The 19,764-nt window shown below is 43.5% G+C and overlaps 1 protein-coding gene across 3 annotated transcripts in view; it reads right to left on the minus strand.

Annotated features, from left to right (window-relative positions):
* Nucleotides 1-19,764, minus strand: part of cadps2 (Ca++-dependent secretion activator 2) — a 603,629-nt gene that overhangs the window by 68,269 nt on the left and 515,596 nt on the right. For 2 of the 3 annotated variants that reach the window (XM_067999803.1, XM_067999801.1), the window contains 5 exons: nucleotides 17,492-17,639; nucleotides 13,933-13,947; nucleotides 10,537-10,611; nucleotides 7,747-7,830; nucleotides 4,875-4,907 (listed from right to left, as the gene is read on the minus strand). In XM_067999803.1, the coding sequence (XP_067855904.1) occupies nucleotides 4,875-4,907; nucleotides 7,747-7,830; nucleotides 10,537-10,611; nucleotides 13,933-13,947; nucleotides 17,492-17,639 (355 nt within the window). The remainder of the gene's footprint in view (nucleotides 1-4,874; nucleotides 4,908-7,746; nucleotides 7,831-10,536; nucleotides 10,612-13,932; nucleotides 13,948-17,491; nucleotides 17,640-19,764) is intronic. The other variant, XM_067999802.1, reaches the window with a different exon arrangement.

A 19,764-nucleotide genomic window follows, 5' to 3' on the forward strand; every position in this document is an offset into this window, starting at 1 on the left:
GATGCTGGTGTCAGAGATCCTGAGCATAGTGGGAACCTCACTCGTGAATGCTTTGGGCTCCTTATTCAAGGGGCTGTTGTGCCCAGCTTCACCAGTCTGTGGGAATCAGACAAAAAGAGCCGTGATATGTGGTTTCGCTGACTCCATTGCTGCCTTCTGCAATCCAGTGGCATCCCACAAAGATATACTTGACATTATTCCAAGTGCAGAGAACTCTCCAGATGTCCAGGTCAACTTTGCTTCTTCAACCACCACCAGCACTGGATATTCATCTCTACGTTGTTTATGGGACCTCGTTGCCATAAAATGGCCACCACATTTGCCTCCACAGCAACAATGATTGGACTTCAAAGTAATTTATTATATGTGACGCACTTTGGATGTCCTGATTCTTTCTTTCCTTCTTCTGTCAGCTTCCACGCACAAGATTTCTGTCTCATCCATGCCTTTGCCAGCCTGGGGGCGCTTGAATGACTGTACATGTGTCAGAAAGCAGGCAGAACCAGCTAGCCATTGTAACAGTGGACACAGTGTAACCTGTTGCTGGACATTTCATGATCCAGCAAAGGAAGTACAGGCCCACCTAAATGGCCACCACTCTTGCCAATGGGGAAGCACTAGAGCAGGCGCTGGGAGGCACACATCATATGCTGTCACCAAAAGAAAGAACACAAAATGCATATACACAGATCACTAATAGGGAAATTTTGTTCAGAGAGTTTCCTCCTGATGATGAAGAATAAGGTAGCAGCACATCGAAGGATGGGCATTACTGCTAGTTGAGGTAGTTCAGAGGACAACGTTTGTGATGGTGCTTTGGGCCACTGCATTATGCAGATATGCAAACGTTAGTTAAATGGACAGCTCAGACACTTTGATAAACGTCTGTTCTATGAGAGTACAACTCCTTTAGGCTGCAAAAGTGCTTTATTGACGTCACTGTGGGGTTATTTGCCAGTGTCCTGCTTAGTCTTACCAGTGGATGGCCTTCGACCTCCATTTGTTTAACATCACGATAGTGGATGCATGGACTTCACTTCTGTCCATGGCAGGCACAACTGTGCCATTATCCAGTACAAAGGGTAGTTTTGGTCTCTTTGAGAGCCATTCTTCAAGTTTGTGGGAGCTTTGCTCTTCAAATAAATGAGGAACAGAATATTGCCTTAAAATTTTTTTTTATATTCATGTGGGCGTTGCTGGCAAGGCCAGTATTTATTGCGATCCCTAATTGCCCTTGAGAAAAAATAAGAGAGCAATGACTACTGTGTGGCAGCAGGCATAAACCTACATGATCCTGCATTGCTGGTCACTGACTGCCTGGACTTTGATGGAGTGGAAGCCCTTGCTGATCGTCGATGACATAGGTTTGTATCTACAGGCCTAGATGGACACATGGGTGCCATGAACATCTTCCTAGGCTGAAGAATCCGGCCATACAAAAGAACTTCAGTGCCATGCTTAATTCTGCAGTTGCTTTACCATTGGGAAACTGATGAAGGTCTTTGCCTTGGTGAACAAAGCATCAGTGACTTGTTTTATGCATCTGGTCATTGTGTATTGACTGACTCAGCTTGGAAGGAGCCAGAGGCATAAATGTTCAGAGCTGTGGTAATCTAGGCTAGTACAACCCTTCTATGCAAAGGTATTTCATTTGTGTCATCTTATGGGTTAGAGTCAGTGTCCTGATTGCCCTTGCCCGTGGATGGGCCTCTTCCTCCTTCATAGTTAAGCCTCTTTGCAGCAGGCAACAATGATCTCTGAAAACCTGAAAGGGCAGTGCCACCCCGTGGGCAAGACAGCTTACAGGTCAGCTTGTACCATATTGCACAACTCTGTCACCTCCTCCCTGGTGAACCTGAGACTATAAATGGATCCAGGTAGCTGTACTCGAGTCCATGAACATAGCCCTGTGAGTAAAGTGAGTACGACTGATGATGTCGTACCTTGATGCAATTGAATCATCTGCTTCCAAAAAGGTCAAGGAAAGAACAGCATTCAATGCTGTACTCAGGTTCTGAATTGCAATTGTTGAATTGCCTGTTTGAATTAAGTTCTCGCACATTCTGCGTGAGAGTGATCAAGACGGGCAGTCAACCAGATCGGAAAATTGCATTTTGTACATTTTTAGCAAGGAGCTGACGATTTACATTATCGCCTCATCTCCTGACACCACCCCCCCTCCCCACAGATATCTGTGTCACACCAACAAGAACCAATCAAAAAACCTCCCCAATGTATGGTAAAGAATTCAGAAACAAACTTCACCAATCCTAACTCATGCATGAGTTTGTCGTTCACTGGTTACTAAGTCAGCCCACTGGCGAGATCTGAATTTTAACATATGGATATCCAGAATCATCTTCTGTATTCAGACAGTGCTATTTGGCATGAGAATGTCACAGCTATTAATCCCTCAACAAGTAAATCTTCGCACATCAGCCAATTGAAGCATTGGTGTCGATCGAGAAACCCTCTGTGGCAAAAAGAAACAGATAGAAAGTGGAATCAAATTTCTCCTGCGAACTCCACAACACACAAAGAAGAAATCAGGTGACGATGGTTGAGTGATAAACCTGCAATGATGGCCTCATTAATCCCCTTTTGAAGATGCCATGAACGTCCAGGACGTGCAGCACAAAATATGATGCATTTACATGTGAAACAAGATCACGTGATTTTTAGATGCGATCTTGCTCCACCACCATAACTACAGTGGAGTGGGAGTCGTGATCCACCAGCGTGGGCAGATCCTGACCCTTCCAGAGATTCCAGCAGCAGGGCAGGGTCAGGAAATTTGAATAAAACAGGCAGCGCCTACACCAGTATGGGCATATTATGTACACCCACGAGAGGAGGGTAGAGCAAAATGCGGTGCTGGGAAGCTGCATTCAGTTCAAACCTGGCAGGAATGGCTGCCATGTTCTGGAGTCCCCTTTAGCAGCAGGCCGATTTCAAAGCAGCTGCAATCAATATTCTGGGGTGCTCCAGTCCAAGACTCAGGCCTGGAAACACCTGTGGCCCCACTTCCACCATTCACAAGTAATATACCCCCGTAGTTTCCCAGAGTACAGTATGTTGGGTGCTCAGGAAGTCGGATCAGCGAGAGATCCGGGTGGTGACACCATCTCGCCAGCCCAGCCTCCATTTGTCATGCCAAGCCTCCATGGAATGTGTGGAATGCCCCAGCTCCCATTGGGAATACCCTGACTATGATCCTCGAGTTCCGCCCCATTTTCCAGCCCTGCTAGTTGCCTTACACCAGATTTCCACCCCAGGGATGTGGCTGACCCTGAGGAAATGTAAGTCCAGAGAACGTATGTGTAATAAATATTATAACCAATCCAATGGAGCGATTCCAAGGCTGTACTCTGACCTAAAGGTTGAAACGATTGTTAGAAACTGCTCAAGTTTTGTTCTTGCTATATGTGACATCATCCGAAACCCGAGCTTAAGGTTCAGCCTTGTAGCACAATCTGAGATATCCATTCTTCTCTATACTAGCTCAATAATAACATGCTATATAAAGCACACTTTGGATAACAAGAGTGGTGTTGTGCAGCTGAAAAGCTGCAGTCTATTGAATACATGAACACATACAGCGTACACTTCTCTCAACTTTGTGTTCTGATAGCCAGGAATCTCTTTTCTCCTCATTAAGATCGGATTGGCAAGCATTTGAGGGAATGTAAAGCCTTCTTGCGCTTGTGATATTGTTACCATTTTTTTTTTAAAAAACTAGCTTGCTGTGGCTTTCCATCTGAGTTAATTAAAAATAAAACTTCCCTGACATCACTAACCCAACTAAATAAAAACTCTCCATTTCTTACAAAATACGGGATAGACAATAACTCAGAGTACAGTCAAAAATATGAACAGGTAGGAAAGTTTACAGTAATCCATTCTGTAACAGCCCTTCAGACATAAAGAATTAATACAATAGCGACTATATATTCTTTTCCACTTCTGCCCCCTGTCTCACTCCCCACCCACCATGAAACAAATAATTGATGTACAAAGACAAATTACTTACTGCCATCGACCCAGGTTGTTTCTGTAACACAAACAGGAAAGGGCCTGCACTTTCCTGTATCAGATCATTTGGAATCCTGATAAGATCAGCTCCATTATTAAAGCAGGACTAAAAAGGCTGTGATCTTATGAGAAGCTAAAAATGCTTTCAGACAAACTGAAGCAATGAAAAAAGCATTTTTTTTCTGGTGAGTTTTTTGTACACATGCAGGTGAGGGGTGTTTGCATCAATGTAACACATTTTTATTTCAAGGATACAGCGTCAATGTCAAGCACTCCCTGGTTACGGATTGCTTAGATTGGAACATTCCTGCTACCCTACCCCAGCATTGTGCCTCAACTTTTGCTTGCGATCATCCTCTAACTTATTACGGTGACTGCTTCTGCTTCTCACATCAGCCAACTTTGAGGCATTTTCTTTTTGAGTGAAATTGCCAACTCATACCGATTAGTACCAAGTTAGGAGCAGTGTTGCATTGTGGGCTCATGCTCACTAGGAACTGGATTAAGACTGTCATAACTCATTTTGCACAGGACCCCTTACAGGTAGCAGACAAAAGGCACTGAGCTGGATTGAAAACAAAATACCTGAGGTGAATGATAGCGAGTTGGCTCAGTGGACAAGTGATTCTCAAGAGGGAGTTGACCTTCATTGGGATCGACAGAATATGCTGAAAAAGATGGTGGTTCACCTTTTGGGGATGGGTGGGAGGGAAACCACGTTCGGGCTGGCCGACCAATCAAATATTGGGCCTAAATGTTGATAGCAAATGCACCCAAAAAAAAGCAGGTATCACTGATTTTCTATATGGATAGAATGAAACAGCAAGGAGAGCAATACTCACAGGTACGTCAACGTACTTTGCAGCAGCTTTTACCTTAAGGGAAGAAAAAGAACAAAAATTGACCACATGGCAGTATTTACACATACAAGTGTGAAAAGAAGATTACAGTAACCTTGTGAAAATCAGCCGACCCCTTGAACTCCTTTCCACCAAATTGCTTTTGTTACTGCCCTCGAGCCCTCTGCTTGGCAGCTGCAAGATTACATTTGTTTCAAATTTGCAGCCAATCCCTGTTGTATAAACGTGAACTCAGATGCTCTTGAGTTACCTCAATTGTGATTTCAAATAAAAAGAAACCCCATCTCTGGATGCCAGGATTAAAGTGAGCTGCGAACCAGGAGATTTGCCATCGGGTGTTGTCAACCCCTGAAAGCAAATTTCTGGTCATTCTTTGGCATATAGAAACTGCAGCCTGTACATTGAGCTGCTTATTTAAAGTTGCAGTCCCACCAGAACAATATTTCCATTCAACAACAATGGGCTATAATTTGCTATAGCAGGGCATCTAATGGCATCTTCGTTAGTTAGACTTGCCCTCGCATGTTTAGGTTTTAAAATTTTTTGAGTGGCATGTTGCTGAAAGTGTGAGCTGATAACGTCGCAGCGAGGGAAACAGGGCATCTGGGACCTGAGTGAACAGGGCAAGCAACTGGGTATCTCCTTAACCAGTCAGATTGAAGGGTTGTGAAATTAACAATGCAAGGACTGAGAAGGAAGTGTAAATTAGAGTGGGTGAATTCAATGTCAAATCAGGTACAGAAAGAGAAATAAAGAGAAGGAAAGAAAGATTGGATTAAGAGAGAAAAAAAAGACAGAAAGGAAAAGTAAAAAAAAAATTTAAATTTTACAGTTTTAAATCTCCAACAACAATTAAAACCTGAAGGAATGAGACTCCATACTGGTCTCAAGTATGGAGACAAGTTTCAGTGCCTGAGAGGTTGATTGGCAGTAATTAGCACTTATCACATCGTTAAAAGGTTACTTAGACCTGAAATGCCTTGACTTAACTTTCTGTGGCTAGTTTAGTTTGCATCTAATGTGCAAATACAGCAACTTCACGCCATTCAATGCATTCAAAGATGAGGCAGACAGCGAGATGCTGTTTTCACAAAGCTAACCGCAGAGCGGTGCAACTCAGTCAGCAGCTTTTAGCTATTGGCATTTAAACATGCATCTGCTCCTCGCCTGAAGTTGCTGTGGCATAAATAAAGGTGACCGCCTTGAAATGTTTACAGTCGGCCATTAGTGCTCCAATGCAATGCACCATCGGGACTTGGATGATGAAGGCTTAACCTTATCCTCCTGTGATTTTTTAGTCAGAAGAAGCCAAGTGGAACTATAACGGTCAGGCCTGCCGCTATTCTGAAGGAGACAAGTCGTGGTTCCATCCAGCAGGAAAGGAAAGTCTGAGGGATGACCCAATGCTCGAGGAAGGGGCAGTGTGCCCGAAGCATGAGACCCGGAAAAAAAACATTCCTCCAATGTACTAAACAACTCTCATTGCAGGAGTGTGGAACTGCAACACTGGATATCAATCTCAGAGCTCCGGGGGTTAAAAGAATTCACTGCTGGCTAGGACTAGCTAAAGGTAGTAGTTTCTCCTTGGTAAGCTTGTTAATTTTCAAGCGTTCACCCCCGCCCAAAGTCATACTCCCCTTTGTAGAAAAAAGAATGGACTTGCGTTTTGTTTATGAAACAAGAGACAGTGAGCAAACCTATGCTGTATTCACACAGCTCCTATCAGTAGGGGTGGAGCAACATTGTTAGCCTAGGGAGCAAGTTGTCTGGCTCCTCCCTTATTGGTAAGCATTATGTAGAGTGAGGCAAGCCTCAGGAAACAGTGAAATAAATCTACAAAGTGAGGGGCAGGGAGTAAACGTCAACTTCCTTTCTAATAATCATTGGAAGTTTTGGGATGACTTTATAAAATATTTCTCCCCCCCCGAGCACTTGGTGGCTTCAAATTCTGAACATGGAACAAACTGTACAGAGCCCCGTCACGCACCCAAGTACAGAGCCAGGACGTCCAAGTAACAAAGAGCAGGCACTTCAATGTGACCTCGTTAATATACCAGAATGATTTTTTAAAAAATTGGTGCAGTCCTGGAATCAGAGAAGTATTAAAATGATGAGATAATTTTCCAAGTGTGGCTAGCGGGTGGGGGATGGGAGTTGGGGTACCTCGGCTGTCCCGGTCCATATTGCGCAGTGCGATTTCTCGACAAGCACTGATGGGGGGAAAGATTTCCCACTGCCTGCGCGTACTCTGAAATGGGGCGGTAATGGCTTCAGGATGGGGTTGGAAGATCTACCGCCTACCAGACCATTGGCCTGTCGCGATTTTTACAGGGGCCTACCGCTGGGCAGCCGAAACACAGCCTGTTTCAGGCGGTAGGTCCCTTTTAATCTGCAAGTTGGACCGTGATTGCCATTGTAGAATAGAACTGGCTAGTTTCACTGGCAATAGAGGTGCTGAAAAGGTAACTGTTAAATTATTTTTGTGGGGCCAGGAGGAGCAAGAGTGCTTCTCTTGGCCCCGCAAAAATAATCTAGGCCTCTGCCGCCCCAGACTCCTCCCTCTGCCTTGGGCATACCTTGCTGCCGGCCAGACGCCTGCAGCTCGCTGGTTCTATTTAAATGAGGCCCTGGCCACAAAATGGCACCGGCCTCTTTGCAGCTGGGACGGGCGGGCTGCCCCTCCGCTTGTCAGCCGCTCAGAAGGTAAAACTGACTCCCTAGAACTCATGGATTCTGTGAGAAAGAATAAAGCAAATGTTTTATTTGATGCCCACTTTGTAGTGTTACTATTCAATCAGTACAGTTCCAGTACATTATTCATAGAAGACATGCAAGAATTACTCAGATTACTTACAGTAAATGACAGGATTGAGGAGAAGAAGGTTCCTTCATCATATCTTGACAATTTGGATAGCACACCTTCCAGTACGAACACAAACTTAGGGGGGTGGGGGGGGGGGAAAGGAAATTTTGTAACCATATAAGAAACTGTAAATCATGCAGTTCAGTGGCAAACAGATTCCTTCAACAAAGAAAGTACACACACCAAAGGTATGTCAGCTACATGGGCCAGGAATTAATGTTACATCCAAACCTTTATCATATTAGTTAGTTGCCAAATATATGGTATAAGCAGAATACACGAGGATGAGCTGTGGAATATGATCTTGCACTGATTAAAACTGAACAGGGAGTTACAAGTCATCCCTCTCAGGAGAGATAAATCCCCTACCCCATGGGTTCCTCACCATGTACACTGCACATATACACACACATTCTAAACATGTTTGGGTCAATGTTAATAGAATAAGGGAAGTGCTGCATGTGGCCTCTGTCTACAGAGCCTCATGTCCAATTTCCTCCTCTTCTGTTTGTATTGGTTTGCTGTGCTCACCTCACTTGTTCTTTACTCATCATATTTTCTGTAGATGCTTTGCTTTTGAATTGAGCATGGTGCCCGGATACAAGGCAGAGGGACAGTAACCTGCGGCCACAGTAGGACATTCAGGAAGAAGAACGCTGAGACTGAGAGTCAAAGTGAAGAGGTAAGAACCGCAGAGAGATTACAGACCGTCAAGACATGTTCTTTTTCTTGCCAGTTTCCTCTTTTCCTCTGCTCGCTTGACCCCCTCCATGATCTCTGTGTCAGACTACTTGTTCAACATCCAGTCTTGGATGAGATATAATTTCCTTCAGCTAAACACTGGGAGGACTGAAGGTATCATCTTTAGCTCTCACCAAAAACTTTGTACCTCATCCTCCACTTCATCTCTCCCTCTCTCGAGCCACTGTCTCAGGCTGATCTTGACTGTTTATAATCTAGGCATTCTGTTCAACCCAAACTGAACTTCTGACCCCATATACTCTCAATCACAAAGGCCGCCTACTTCCATCTTCATAACAGAATCCTCCTCCACCCCCACCTCAGCCCATCTGCCACGGAAATCTTCATTCATCCCTTTGTCACCTCCAGACTCAATTATTCCAATGCTCTCCTGTCCAATCTCCCATCCTCCGCAAATTTCAGCACATCCAACTCTGCTTCCTGTATCCTATCCCTCACCAAGTCCCGCTTGCCCATTACCCCCGTCCTTGCACCCTGTCCTCCAACACTTCAAATTTAACATTTTCATCCTTGTGTTAAAATCCCTCTTCTGCCCTCTTTGTAACCTTTGCCAGTGTTACAACCTCCCACCCACCACCAAACTCTGTTCCAACTGGCCTCTTGTACATCCCCATTCTCTCTTTGCCCTATCATTGGTGGCCATGTGTTCAGCCGTCCAGGTCCCACTGTCTGGAATTCCCTCCCTCAACCCTTAATTCTCTTCTCCCTCACCTCTTTTAAGATCCTTATTAAAACCTACCTCCATGGCCAAGCTTTTGGCCACCCATCCTAATATCTCCTTCTTTGGCTTGGCATCCATTTTTTTCCTTAAGTCTCTGTGAAACTCTTTAGGACATTTTTCTATGTAAAAGACACTATAAAAATACAAATTGTTGTCGGTGATGCTGACTTTTATTGGGGGGGACAGTTCCACAGATGCTAACAGCTCCTCAGTAACCCTCCCAAGTGGCCTTTCTTCGTGTGCCAGCCCAGGCAGCGAGTATCAGCAAGTTACATTTTTAAAGTTAGCAGAGAGTCGATGGGAGTTTCAGCCCTCTAACATTCTAAACATCAAAATTAACTTTAAAAAGTTGTTTTGCACCAGGCTGCAGTTGGAGGGCATCTGAGGTAAAATGCAAGCAGTGTGAGACAGACTGCTGTCTGGAAGTTGTCTCATATCTTTTGACTTTGATTAGTCCGCAGTGAGATGACCAAGCTGGTTCCACAGTTATATTACCATTGTGGCACCAATGTATATTGAAACCTCTTTGCGTTGATGGAGAAACAGTGGTACAACTGGCCTATAAACGATGCAAAAACGTTAACTACTGCAGGGTTTGATGCCAGCGTTCTGAAAGGAGGATATCACTTGGTGACATTCTGATAAAAGGTTTCTGGATTATTAAAGTGACATGTTGCTGCTCATAAAATGAGAGACTGCACTGCAGTACGAATCATCATCTACTTGTAGAAGAAAGTGAGAGGAGACATTTAAAACAAAGTAGATCCCACTACATTTGATGCTGGGCAAACTGTTTCAGATATTATTAGCGGCTGCCTTGGGCCTGCAAAACAGGAAGAATGAACGCTCTTTGACTAATGACAACTAAATGATCAGAAGTACCCATAGCTGGTGTGCCATATATGCAGCTATTGAAGGATAAACAGTAAACGACTACATAACTTTTAGAATATACAGCTAATCAAGAAATCCTCCTGAGATTTGTATAATCCATGGAGTCTGGTTCAGCTGTAGAAATTAGAAACAGATGAATTCTCAGTTCATTCCACAGAGGTTACTGGGCAGAAATGTGGGTGTTTTGAAGGCCGCAAAAGGCACACAATAAACTCCAACATGTTAGGGTTTTAATCCATGAGGAATCAGTAACCTTACATCACCTTGTCCCTAAGCAGTGGTCGCGAGCAAAAAGAAACTTCCAGCACCTTTGCATCGACTGGGTAGTGCAATGCGAACAAACACTTCCCAACACTCAAGGGGGGGTGGGGGAACATCAGCGAGTTCCTCAAATTATTTCTTACCTTTGAAACCAGGAGGGAAATCATTTCTTTAAAGGTTTCTTCAATCAAATCATCAATCTTTGAGTGATACTGCTGCTGTAATTTGAAAAAGAGAATAAAGTCTTGCAACTTGATGGAGGAAAAAAAGGGAACGCTTGTGAAAACAATGTCTTGTTCCACCTCAAACACAATTAAAAACTATAATTGGGGGACTTCAAAAAGAAAACCTTGAACACAATCTCCCCACCCAATGCTGTTTTACATTCAGTGCTGGAAAGCTTCCCATGTACACTGTCGCGTTAAGCAGCTAATAGGTCTATTATTTGAGTGAATTGAGTTGTAGACCTCATTCAGGCACAGGAATGTGAAGGATACTTTTTTGTCAGCTTCATTGCAATTAGGACAGCCATGTGCTTTTTCTAAAGACCCATCCAGTTGGGTGAGTGAAAGGCTAGGAGAAGATTCAATTAATGCAACATTTTATGTCTGACAACTCTCATTCATAAGTCATTTAAGCTGTTCTGTGAAAAAAAAGAGACCCTGATTGTTAGCTACACAAGGGACTATGCATTCACACAGCAAGCAGCAGCTCACTTGGGTTCACAGAATTCTTGCTGACAATAAATTTAACTTATCATGAAATTGAAATTTTTCAGTCAACAAAGCAGAAAGGTTAGTATCAAATTAACAGGTGATATGCAGCCAAATAAAGCATCCTCCAAGAACTGTACTCGTCCTTTTTCTTTGTGAGCTGCTTTAAATTGTTATGATTAATAATCAATCCAAAAGGCTCCATCTTTCATTAACAGCATTAACATCATTGCCCCCTTGGTCTCCAGAGTTATTTGTAGGGAGTTTTACTTGTAAGGACTAACCTAAAATTCAAGGTTGCCAGGACTGTACATTGAAAAACTAAAACTCTTCAGCTGCCATTTAACTTTGCCTTCATTCCTTAATTATAGCAGTCCAAAACATTTAAGGGCAAAATCATTACCCTTTATACAAATTGGTAAGCTCGTCAATCGTCATCTCTAAATAAATGCTTGTTCCCCACTCTCACTGCTGTAGAATCAGAGCCTGATCATTTAGACACTGCATCTCTGCCCTCTGGAATTCTCTCCCAAAACCACTTTGCTGTACAACCCCCAACACCACCCCCCCCACATCTGCCTTCAAAAGCCTCCTAAAAACCTTTCACTTAGATTGTGCCTTTGATATCCCCCTCGCTAATTCCTCCTTTTCATGCCTCGTGTCCACCTTTCTGCCTTGTTGAGCGCTCGGAGACGTTTCTTTTACATGAGGAGCATAATACAAATGCAAGTTGTTGTCCTTTGTTGTACTTTACACTCCAACTGCACAGACCTACGTCCAGTGTTCTTAAGCACATGCTGTTGCATTACAGACAAATCCGAATTGAAGCACAGCCAATTTGCAGCACTGTAAAGGAGCACCCTATTCCTTCTCCGTCCTGCAGTGCATTCAGATTATGATAACACAGTAATGGTCTATTTATTTTGAGCTTAGCTACATAAAATGTTCACAGGATTAGGGCTCACAAATGAAGCCAACATTTATGGTTATTTTTAAAACAAAGTGAAATATCGCAATAAATTGCATATTAATGTTGAATTTTTACGTTAATAATTAAACTTTCTTTAGCTAAATTTTCTCCTGCGCATGCCTCCTCTAAAAGTAATCTTTCTTTGCTAATTATAGCCTCCATTTCATACCTATTGGCACTATCTGTGAACTTCGCTGATTTGTATATTCTTTCTATAACATGTCAGAAAAGAGTTGGCATGTAAGGATAAAGTGATGCCCAATGGCTCGCTGGATATATGCACCAGCTGGTGTGGTATTAAGCCACACAGGCCGGAAGGTCCTAGGTTTGAGCCCTAGTCTATGCTCATCTAAGTCCAGAGTGAAAGTAGGGGATCTACAATTGGTCTCAGTCACCTTAGGCTAGGGAGTGGGAAACCAGCCAGGGTCCCTGGTCTTAACTGTTACCCACTGACCCTGCTGGAAAGCATGAATGTGTGGGCATCAGACAAAGACAGAATTGGGCTTGGTTGTGATACTTTGACCATATGGTCAAAATGACTTGCCAGGTACTGAAGGTTAAACAAACAAACAAACAAGCGCGCGCACACACACACACACATCCCAGAAGCATGCACCATGTCTGATTTCTCCCTTTTGTTCCCAAATCTCAGGAGCAGAGGCCAATTGTTGAGCCCTACTTTAATCGGACTTCACAGCTGCTAACTCCGTACAGACCAGGCATGAATCAGCGCCTTTAGAGCAGTAGAGGGAAGAATTGAGGAAACTAAACTGTCCTTTTTCCTCTGTGACTGAGACTTAAATCCAGCCCAAACTGATGGGATGAACAGCACCTCTTTTTTAGTTGCTGTAAGGCTCCTAAGTGAGCTGTGGAAATCTCAAGCAGGTGAGAGTATATAGAAAACTGCCTATATTATTCAGAGAGGCCATAGAGAGTGTGCAGAAAGTGGGTACATTATAGGAACGTTCTGAGTTTGAGATTAAGATATGATGTTGAGTTGGGTACAAGCAGCGTCAATTTCTGCCTAACTTCTGGTGTACCTGACCTAGGAGTTCTTGATACCAACGCCGAGTGGAAAAAAAAGGCAAAATTCCTAGACCAAAAGAAATCTAACGAAGTGTAAGTTTTGGCATTTCAAAATTCTAGTTGTAGTTACACATTTATTAAAATAAACAATTTAAAAATGATTGTAATAGTTTTAATTTGTTGTGCGAGAAGTTTTGCAGGGCAGCTTCAGGAAAAAAAAGTGCGAAGTCCACAATGAGGTCAGAATACCCGGAATGTTTTGCAGAAAAATGCAAAGGATCAGAGAGCTCTTGGTGACGGGGCAGGGGAGAGAGCAGGCTTGCTACAAAGTGGATTGCTGTACAACACAGATATACACAGTTATTGCGTACGAGGCTTAGGAATGAAGAGTCACTGATCATTTTCACTACAACTTCTGACAGGAGCTGGATAAAGGAACTGATTCCTTTCAGTTGTGTGTTATCAAATATGATAAAAAAAGCACTGTTGCACATTGTTTAATTTCAGTTATTATTCTTTTTGCACCTTTTGAGTATCAGTACACGGTCTTAAAACACCAGCCAAAAAATAAATAAATCAGGCTCAATGTTAAGAACGAGGGCTTAGTCCTCAGCTTTGCAATGCCTTTGGTATTTGGACCGAGTGAAAGTCAGGTGGTCGGAGCTTTCTTGATCTGTGTCACTTTCCGAATCTCAACCTGTCAGAAACCCCAAAATTGGCTTGGCCATTCAAAGCTGAAGTTCCCACCCACTTTTAGAGGTCATACTGAGTGCCACATTTTTTAAAAAAAAAGATGGCATTTAAAATAAATTTAAAAAAACAACACTTACCCATTGCTTACTAGACTGGAACCGGAGATGGGAAACATAAATGCAGTACACAGGAAGAAGCAAAAGGACAATGATGAACATTAAATCAAAATTCAAATGACTCTGCAAATCAGGTGGTTATATCTTAAAATGAAAATAAATTAATCTTAAATGATGACATTAAGACACCAAGCAAATGAGAAAACAGTATGAAGTACATTCAGTCTCACCCAGCAGGGATATGGGCAAGAGAAACAGACTGTGTTTGACGCCATGTACTGAGGAGTCAGACAATTGCTTCTCTATATTTTTATGTCCCCAGAACGCAATGATTGTAAAATAGTGCCGTTTTTCAAACATAATCATCTTAAAACTGATTTGGAAAATAACACGACCATAAAATACTTCCTTTGGGTAAAAAAGCTACTTTCTTTCTTTAATTTTTCTGGCTCTTGCACCATTCAGGCTAAGGGATGCCTTTAATCAGCCCTCCACCAATGCTGTTCTGAAATGAGCCATTAGAACGTATGCAACGGAAGCCCATGTGACTCTCCCTCCTGCCTTCTCTTCCTGTAAGGAGATGTGTTTCCCCCTGCTTGATGCCTATTCACGCAGCATGGTTGAGAATAGGAAACCATGGGCTCGATTTTAGGAGGGAGGCCGGTTGGCAGCGGGGGTCGACTGGGCGCGTGGGTAACGCGGCAAGTGAATTCAGGGTGCTCCGCACGCGATCGCAGCCTAATTGAAGGTACTTACCTTGGCTTCCGGGTTTCGCGCTGGAAAGCTGCGCAGCGGGCGGACTGCGCAGCCGCATCATAGGCTGTCAGCTGGAGAAGCCCTATTTAAAGGGGCAGTCCTCCGCTGACTGATGCTGCAGAGAGGAGCCAAAATTACAGCATGGAGCAGCCCAGGGGGAAGGCTGCTCCCACGTTTAACGATGCCTCACTCCAGGTCCTACTCTAGGATGGGGTGAGGAGGAGGAGGAGGACAGAGATCTTCTCCCCGGTGGACGGGAGGAAGTGGCCTGCCTCTGCCACCAAGAAGGCCTGGCTCGAGGTGGCAGAGGAGGTCACCAGCACCACCAACATATCACGCACCTGCATACAGTGCAGGAGGCGCTTCAATGACCTAAGTAGGTCAGCCAAAGTGAGTGCACTTACTCATTCCCCTACACTCCGTCTGCCACATCACCGCCCCTACCCCACATCTCCTTCTGCACTGCCAACACTACTCTGTCACATCACTCCTCACACCCACTCAAAGCTCATCCTCATCTTACCTGCACTTACTCATCCCACCACTACCACTCAACCCAATCCTCATACAATCTCATGGCTCCGTCTCATTCCCACCCTCTCGTGCATCTCTTTCACGGTCAGCCTCACTCAACCTGTCACTACCTGTGCTGCAGCCACAGGGCATGCATCACATATGTGTAGTAGGAAGCGTAAGGCAAACGTGTCGTGAGCATGAAGGGGATGCACAAGGGTGTTTGAGGGTTTGTCATGCTTTTTATTTATATTTGATTTCTGGATCAATTCACATTACATATTATATTGTCACCACTATTGCCATATCTTTGCAAATCCTGTCTGGTTTGTGCAATAATGCCCTTTCCTGAGGATCACAATGAAGACCCACACCTGATGCCACCCATTGTGTCACTGCAGAGTGGGTGTAGGTGTATTTGCAGGGATCTTTTGTGCAGACGACTGAGAGACGTCGGCCATGTCCCCGGTGGCACACTGAAAGGATGTGGAGGAGAAGTTGTTGAGGGCAGTGGTGACTTTGACAGTGACAGGTAAGAAGATGGTGCTCGGGCCAGCCGGGAGCAGCTCGGCATGAAGGAGGCTGCAGATGTCCACGACTACATGTCGAGTGACTCTGAGCCTCCATGTGCACTGCTGCTCAGAGAGGTCCAGGAAGCTGAGCCTCGGTCTGTAGACCCTGTGGCGAGGGTAGTGCCTTCTGCGATTGCCCTCCCTCCTGCTGTGCAGGTGGATGTGTCACAGCACTGTGTTGTGGAGCTCCACGTGTCAGAGGTGGACGGCGTGGATGGCGAGGCTGGTGATGCTGTTCGTCCTCCGAGGAGGTCATGACTGCAGCTATGGCGGCCCCCATCCGGAAGGTGCATGTTTGAGGGGGTCCACAAGGTAGGTACATGTGTCTGCACACCGGGGTAAGTGTGCAAGTTTGTGAATTTTATTGTTAGGAGGAGGGTGGTGGAGGCCAAACTTTGTCCAAAGTGACAGAGTGACCTCCTGCAATGAGTGAGGGTCTCCCCCCTCCACCTGTCAAATAGACCTTTGCAGCTCCCACAGGCTGGTGGCTGCAGCATGTCCATTTCAACTGGGAGTGCTTCCCCCGGTACGGGAAAGAGTCTCAGTTGAGTTGAAAATCCCATCCCTCATAAAATATCCTACAAATCAGGTCTGCAAATGACATGAACTATCTAATTAATTGGTTTAAGTGAGATCCCGCCGGCTTTAATTGCCGGTGGGAGTCCTGCATGCGGGGGCTGCGCGCATCTAAACGCGTCACTTGAGAACCTGGAAGTGGGCGGGTTGGAGCCGGGCTCCAGACCCGCTCCAGGAATCCCCGATTTTCGCAGCCCCCCCGCCACAAACCCGCCGTCTCGGATCTCTGAAAATCGAGCCCCATGTGTGGGGTGATCAGAGCGTGATGCGGTCCTTTTAACCTCAATTCCTACTTGCCAGAAAACAAAAAACTGATCTTAACTGATTGCTCCCCAGGTTTTGTCATGACAATGCAGGTAAACATTCGATCAAACATAAATAGATCACTTAGTAAATATTGCAAAACATTTTTCAATGCCTGTTAAAGCTAACTAATGACTGTTAAATAGTAATTTAAAAATATTTTAAACTACAGTCACTTTGTGAATAGGATGTTGATGGTGAGACAATGCACTAAATAATATAATTTAAGTTTTATATTTTCTCCATCATTGTAATTTTCTCCCTGACATGATTTTCACTAATGGTGGAATTATACAGCATTTGAGATATTTATTTAACTTCATTGCAAAGGTCAATTTTTTTTTTGAGTATGCAGCTTTAAATCATCCATGACTTTTCTTTTGCTGTATGCAGAATGATTTCTACTCTGTTTCTGGTTTGGGATCACATTGAGGCCAGCTTCCCACATACTGTTTGCCTCTAAAGCAGATAAAAAGGATACCGTCCTGGCTTCACTTTAAATAATGAACCCTGACTGGCATTGCTGTTGGAAACTATACCACTGGGGAAGTGACATCATCGCACTGCAATGTTACATATAATACAAATGAAAATATTCTCCTCCAGGGAACAACCCTGCACTGCAAGCCATTATTCATTCCCAAGAGGTGAGAGATTGGGGGCTTTATGGGGAGAGGGTTGGGTACTAGTAGGACTTCTCCCTCCAAGGTGATCCAAGATGTAAATGCGATGCTTTGAAATAATCTGATTTGTAAAACATTTGTTGAAGTGAAAACAACCATTTGTAAAAACTGCAAAACACTCAAATACAGTGGAAAACACAAATAGAAGTGAAATAATAAATGAAAATGAATGCCTACCTCTTGGGCACCTTCTAAAATGCACAGTTTTGTAGACTGTTTCTTGGCCTCCACAAGCACATTGAACATTGTACAGACAGAAGAAGGAACACGCAAATCTGTTGACTTGCTCATTTTTTGTAACTTGACTTCAAATGCAACTCTTGTTCTGTTTGATGTAAACAAAAAGAACACAGTCATTCCATAGCGACAGCTGATCCTTATAAACAAACAGTCACTGCAAAGCCACTACCTACTAGTAGTTAAAGAGCAGGGAATATGAAAGCCTATAGATGAGATCAGCTTGGCTGTATCCTTGGGCCTTACCTGAATCCAATGCAGGAGAGCCCACTTACAATCAACTTTGATATGATCAAACTTCTCTTTTTCTGACGAAAGGTCATCGACCTGAAACGTTAACTGTTTCTTTCTCCACAGATGCTGCCTGGCCTGCTGAGTATTTCCAGCATTTTCTGTTTTTATTTCTCTCTTTTTTAATGTTGGCGGGTAAACTTTATATTTTAATGTTCCCACACACCATCTACAGCCAAATGCATGGGCGGCCTGTTCCCAGGCCTCCACCAATGGTACTGTGAACTGACCTCTGGGAGGTGTATGAGAGCAGCGAATGAATCACTTGTTTTTTGATTTGCTCGCACTCTCTATTGCCCCCCACACTTTGCACCACCCACATTGGCCCAGCTGAGTTATACAACCCAGTAACGTGTAGTCAAGTCTGCGTCCTGGCATTCTGTAATATTGAATATTGTTGCTCCAATGTGGTAAACTCCATGCCCAAGCTCTTAAGATCAAACATCTTTCATGATTAAAAACACTTCCATCTACTCCAATATAAAATACTCTTGGTAAAATAAATTCTACAACATCGAGTTCCACTTGTATGATCAATAAAGAAATTAAACACTTTAGTCTATGTTTAAAATAGAAATAAATGACCTTAATAGCATTAAACCTATTAAATATTGCCTCTTTTCTGTTAAGAGGGTATGTGCTCCTCTGCGGTATGACAGAATATATGCTATTGATCAAAAGGTCACCCTTCAAACAGCAAGGATGTCAACACAATTTTACAATTTGAAAAATAGATATGAAGGGTTTGAAGTTTAGCACTAAACCCTTCATTGGAATTTCCCTTTAAGAGGGCACGACTCCAATACAACGAGAGGGCTCTGCAAACCTAAACAATGAAATCTACCAACCCTGTGATTGAAAGAGTGCTTGAGATCATTTTAATTTCTGTATACAAAGTGCCCATTTAAATTCTCCACTATATTGATATTTAGCTTGAACAGTGCGTGGGAGCAAAAACTGTTGCAGTGGGGATGAAGATACTTTGAATTAATAACTATCCCAATCCCACCCACCTACACTTCCATGGGTCATTAAAGTAATATTGTCACAGGAAACTCAAGACAGGCAGGCTGATCTAAAGGACGAGACTGTAGTCCGTTAATTTGCCTGTTATTTTGAATTTTCCATAAGGTACAGACAATACAGGTGGGCCCCATTATTGACATTCATTTCGTTTCTGCCAAGCTTCGTTTTAATTATTATTTTGTTTCTCTGGTGCTTTTACAGCTGTTAAAAACTGCTGCCTAGGCTTAGTTGGCAACAGAAAAGTATTACTGCTGGCATGCTGAACGGGAGATTGGTTGACACTCTGCCACCTGTTAGTGTCTCAAAAGGGTTTCCTCAATTAAACCTAACTGTCTTCAATCAGGTTTGAATGCAGAGAGGGACCCCAGGCTGCTGTTGAACACCTCTGGTGCAGCAGTAGCAGAGGCGTAGAACAGATCATCTGCCTGCTTCTAGGGGATGCTGCACAATGCACAGAGACCCAAAGAAAGGTACACCCTCTGAGTAAGGTTTTCATTCCTTCTCTAACTGTCCTCTTGCTGTTGTGGTAGTGAAAAAAGATGTTGCTCCTGTTAGGTCCTTTTTTCTAGGTTTCTCGTTGCTCCTCTAATCTGCTTTTACATTTTTTCTACATTTTCTTATATTCATCCCAATTAACCCCTTCTGTTTCCTCTCTGCAGAATTTGTCGCAGTTGTTTTTCTCTTTCATTTTTAGTCTGTCCGTTAATCCATTTAGGGTACCACTTGCTTAGTCTGAACTTGTTAGTTTGAGCAACGTATTTATTCGGCTTGCTCAGGATTATACCTTTAAAGATGATTCACTTGCCCTCTACTGAAATGTAATTCAGCAACCTACAGTCAATCTATTTGCTTCAGTTGTTCCCTCATTTCTTTGAATTTAGCCCATACAAAATTCT

The sequence above is a fragment of the Heptranchias perlo genome, chromosome 18 (genome assembly GCF_035084215.1).
Source record: "Heptranchias perlo isolate sHepPer1 chromosome 18, sHepPer1.hap1, whole genome shotgun sequence".
NCBI lineage: Eukaryota > Metazoa > Chordata > Chondrichthyes > Hexanchiformes > Hexanchidae > Heptranchias > Heptranchias perlo.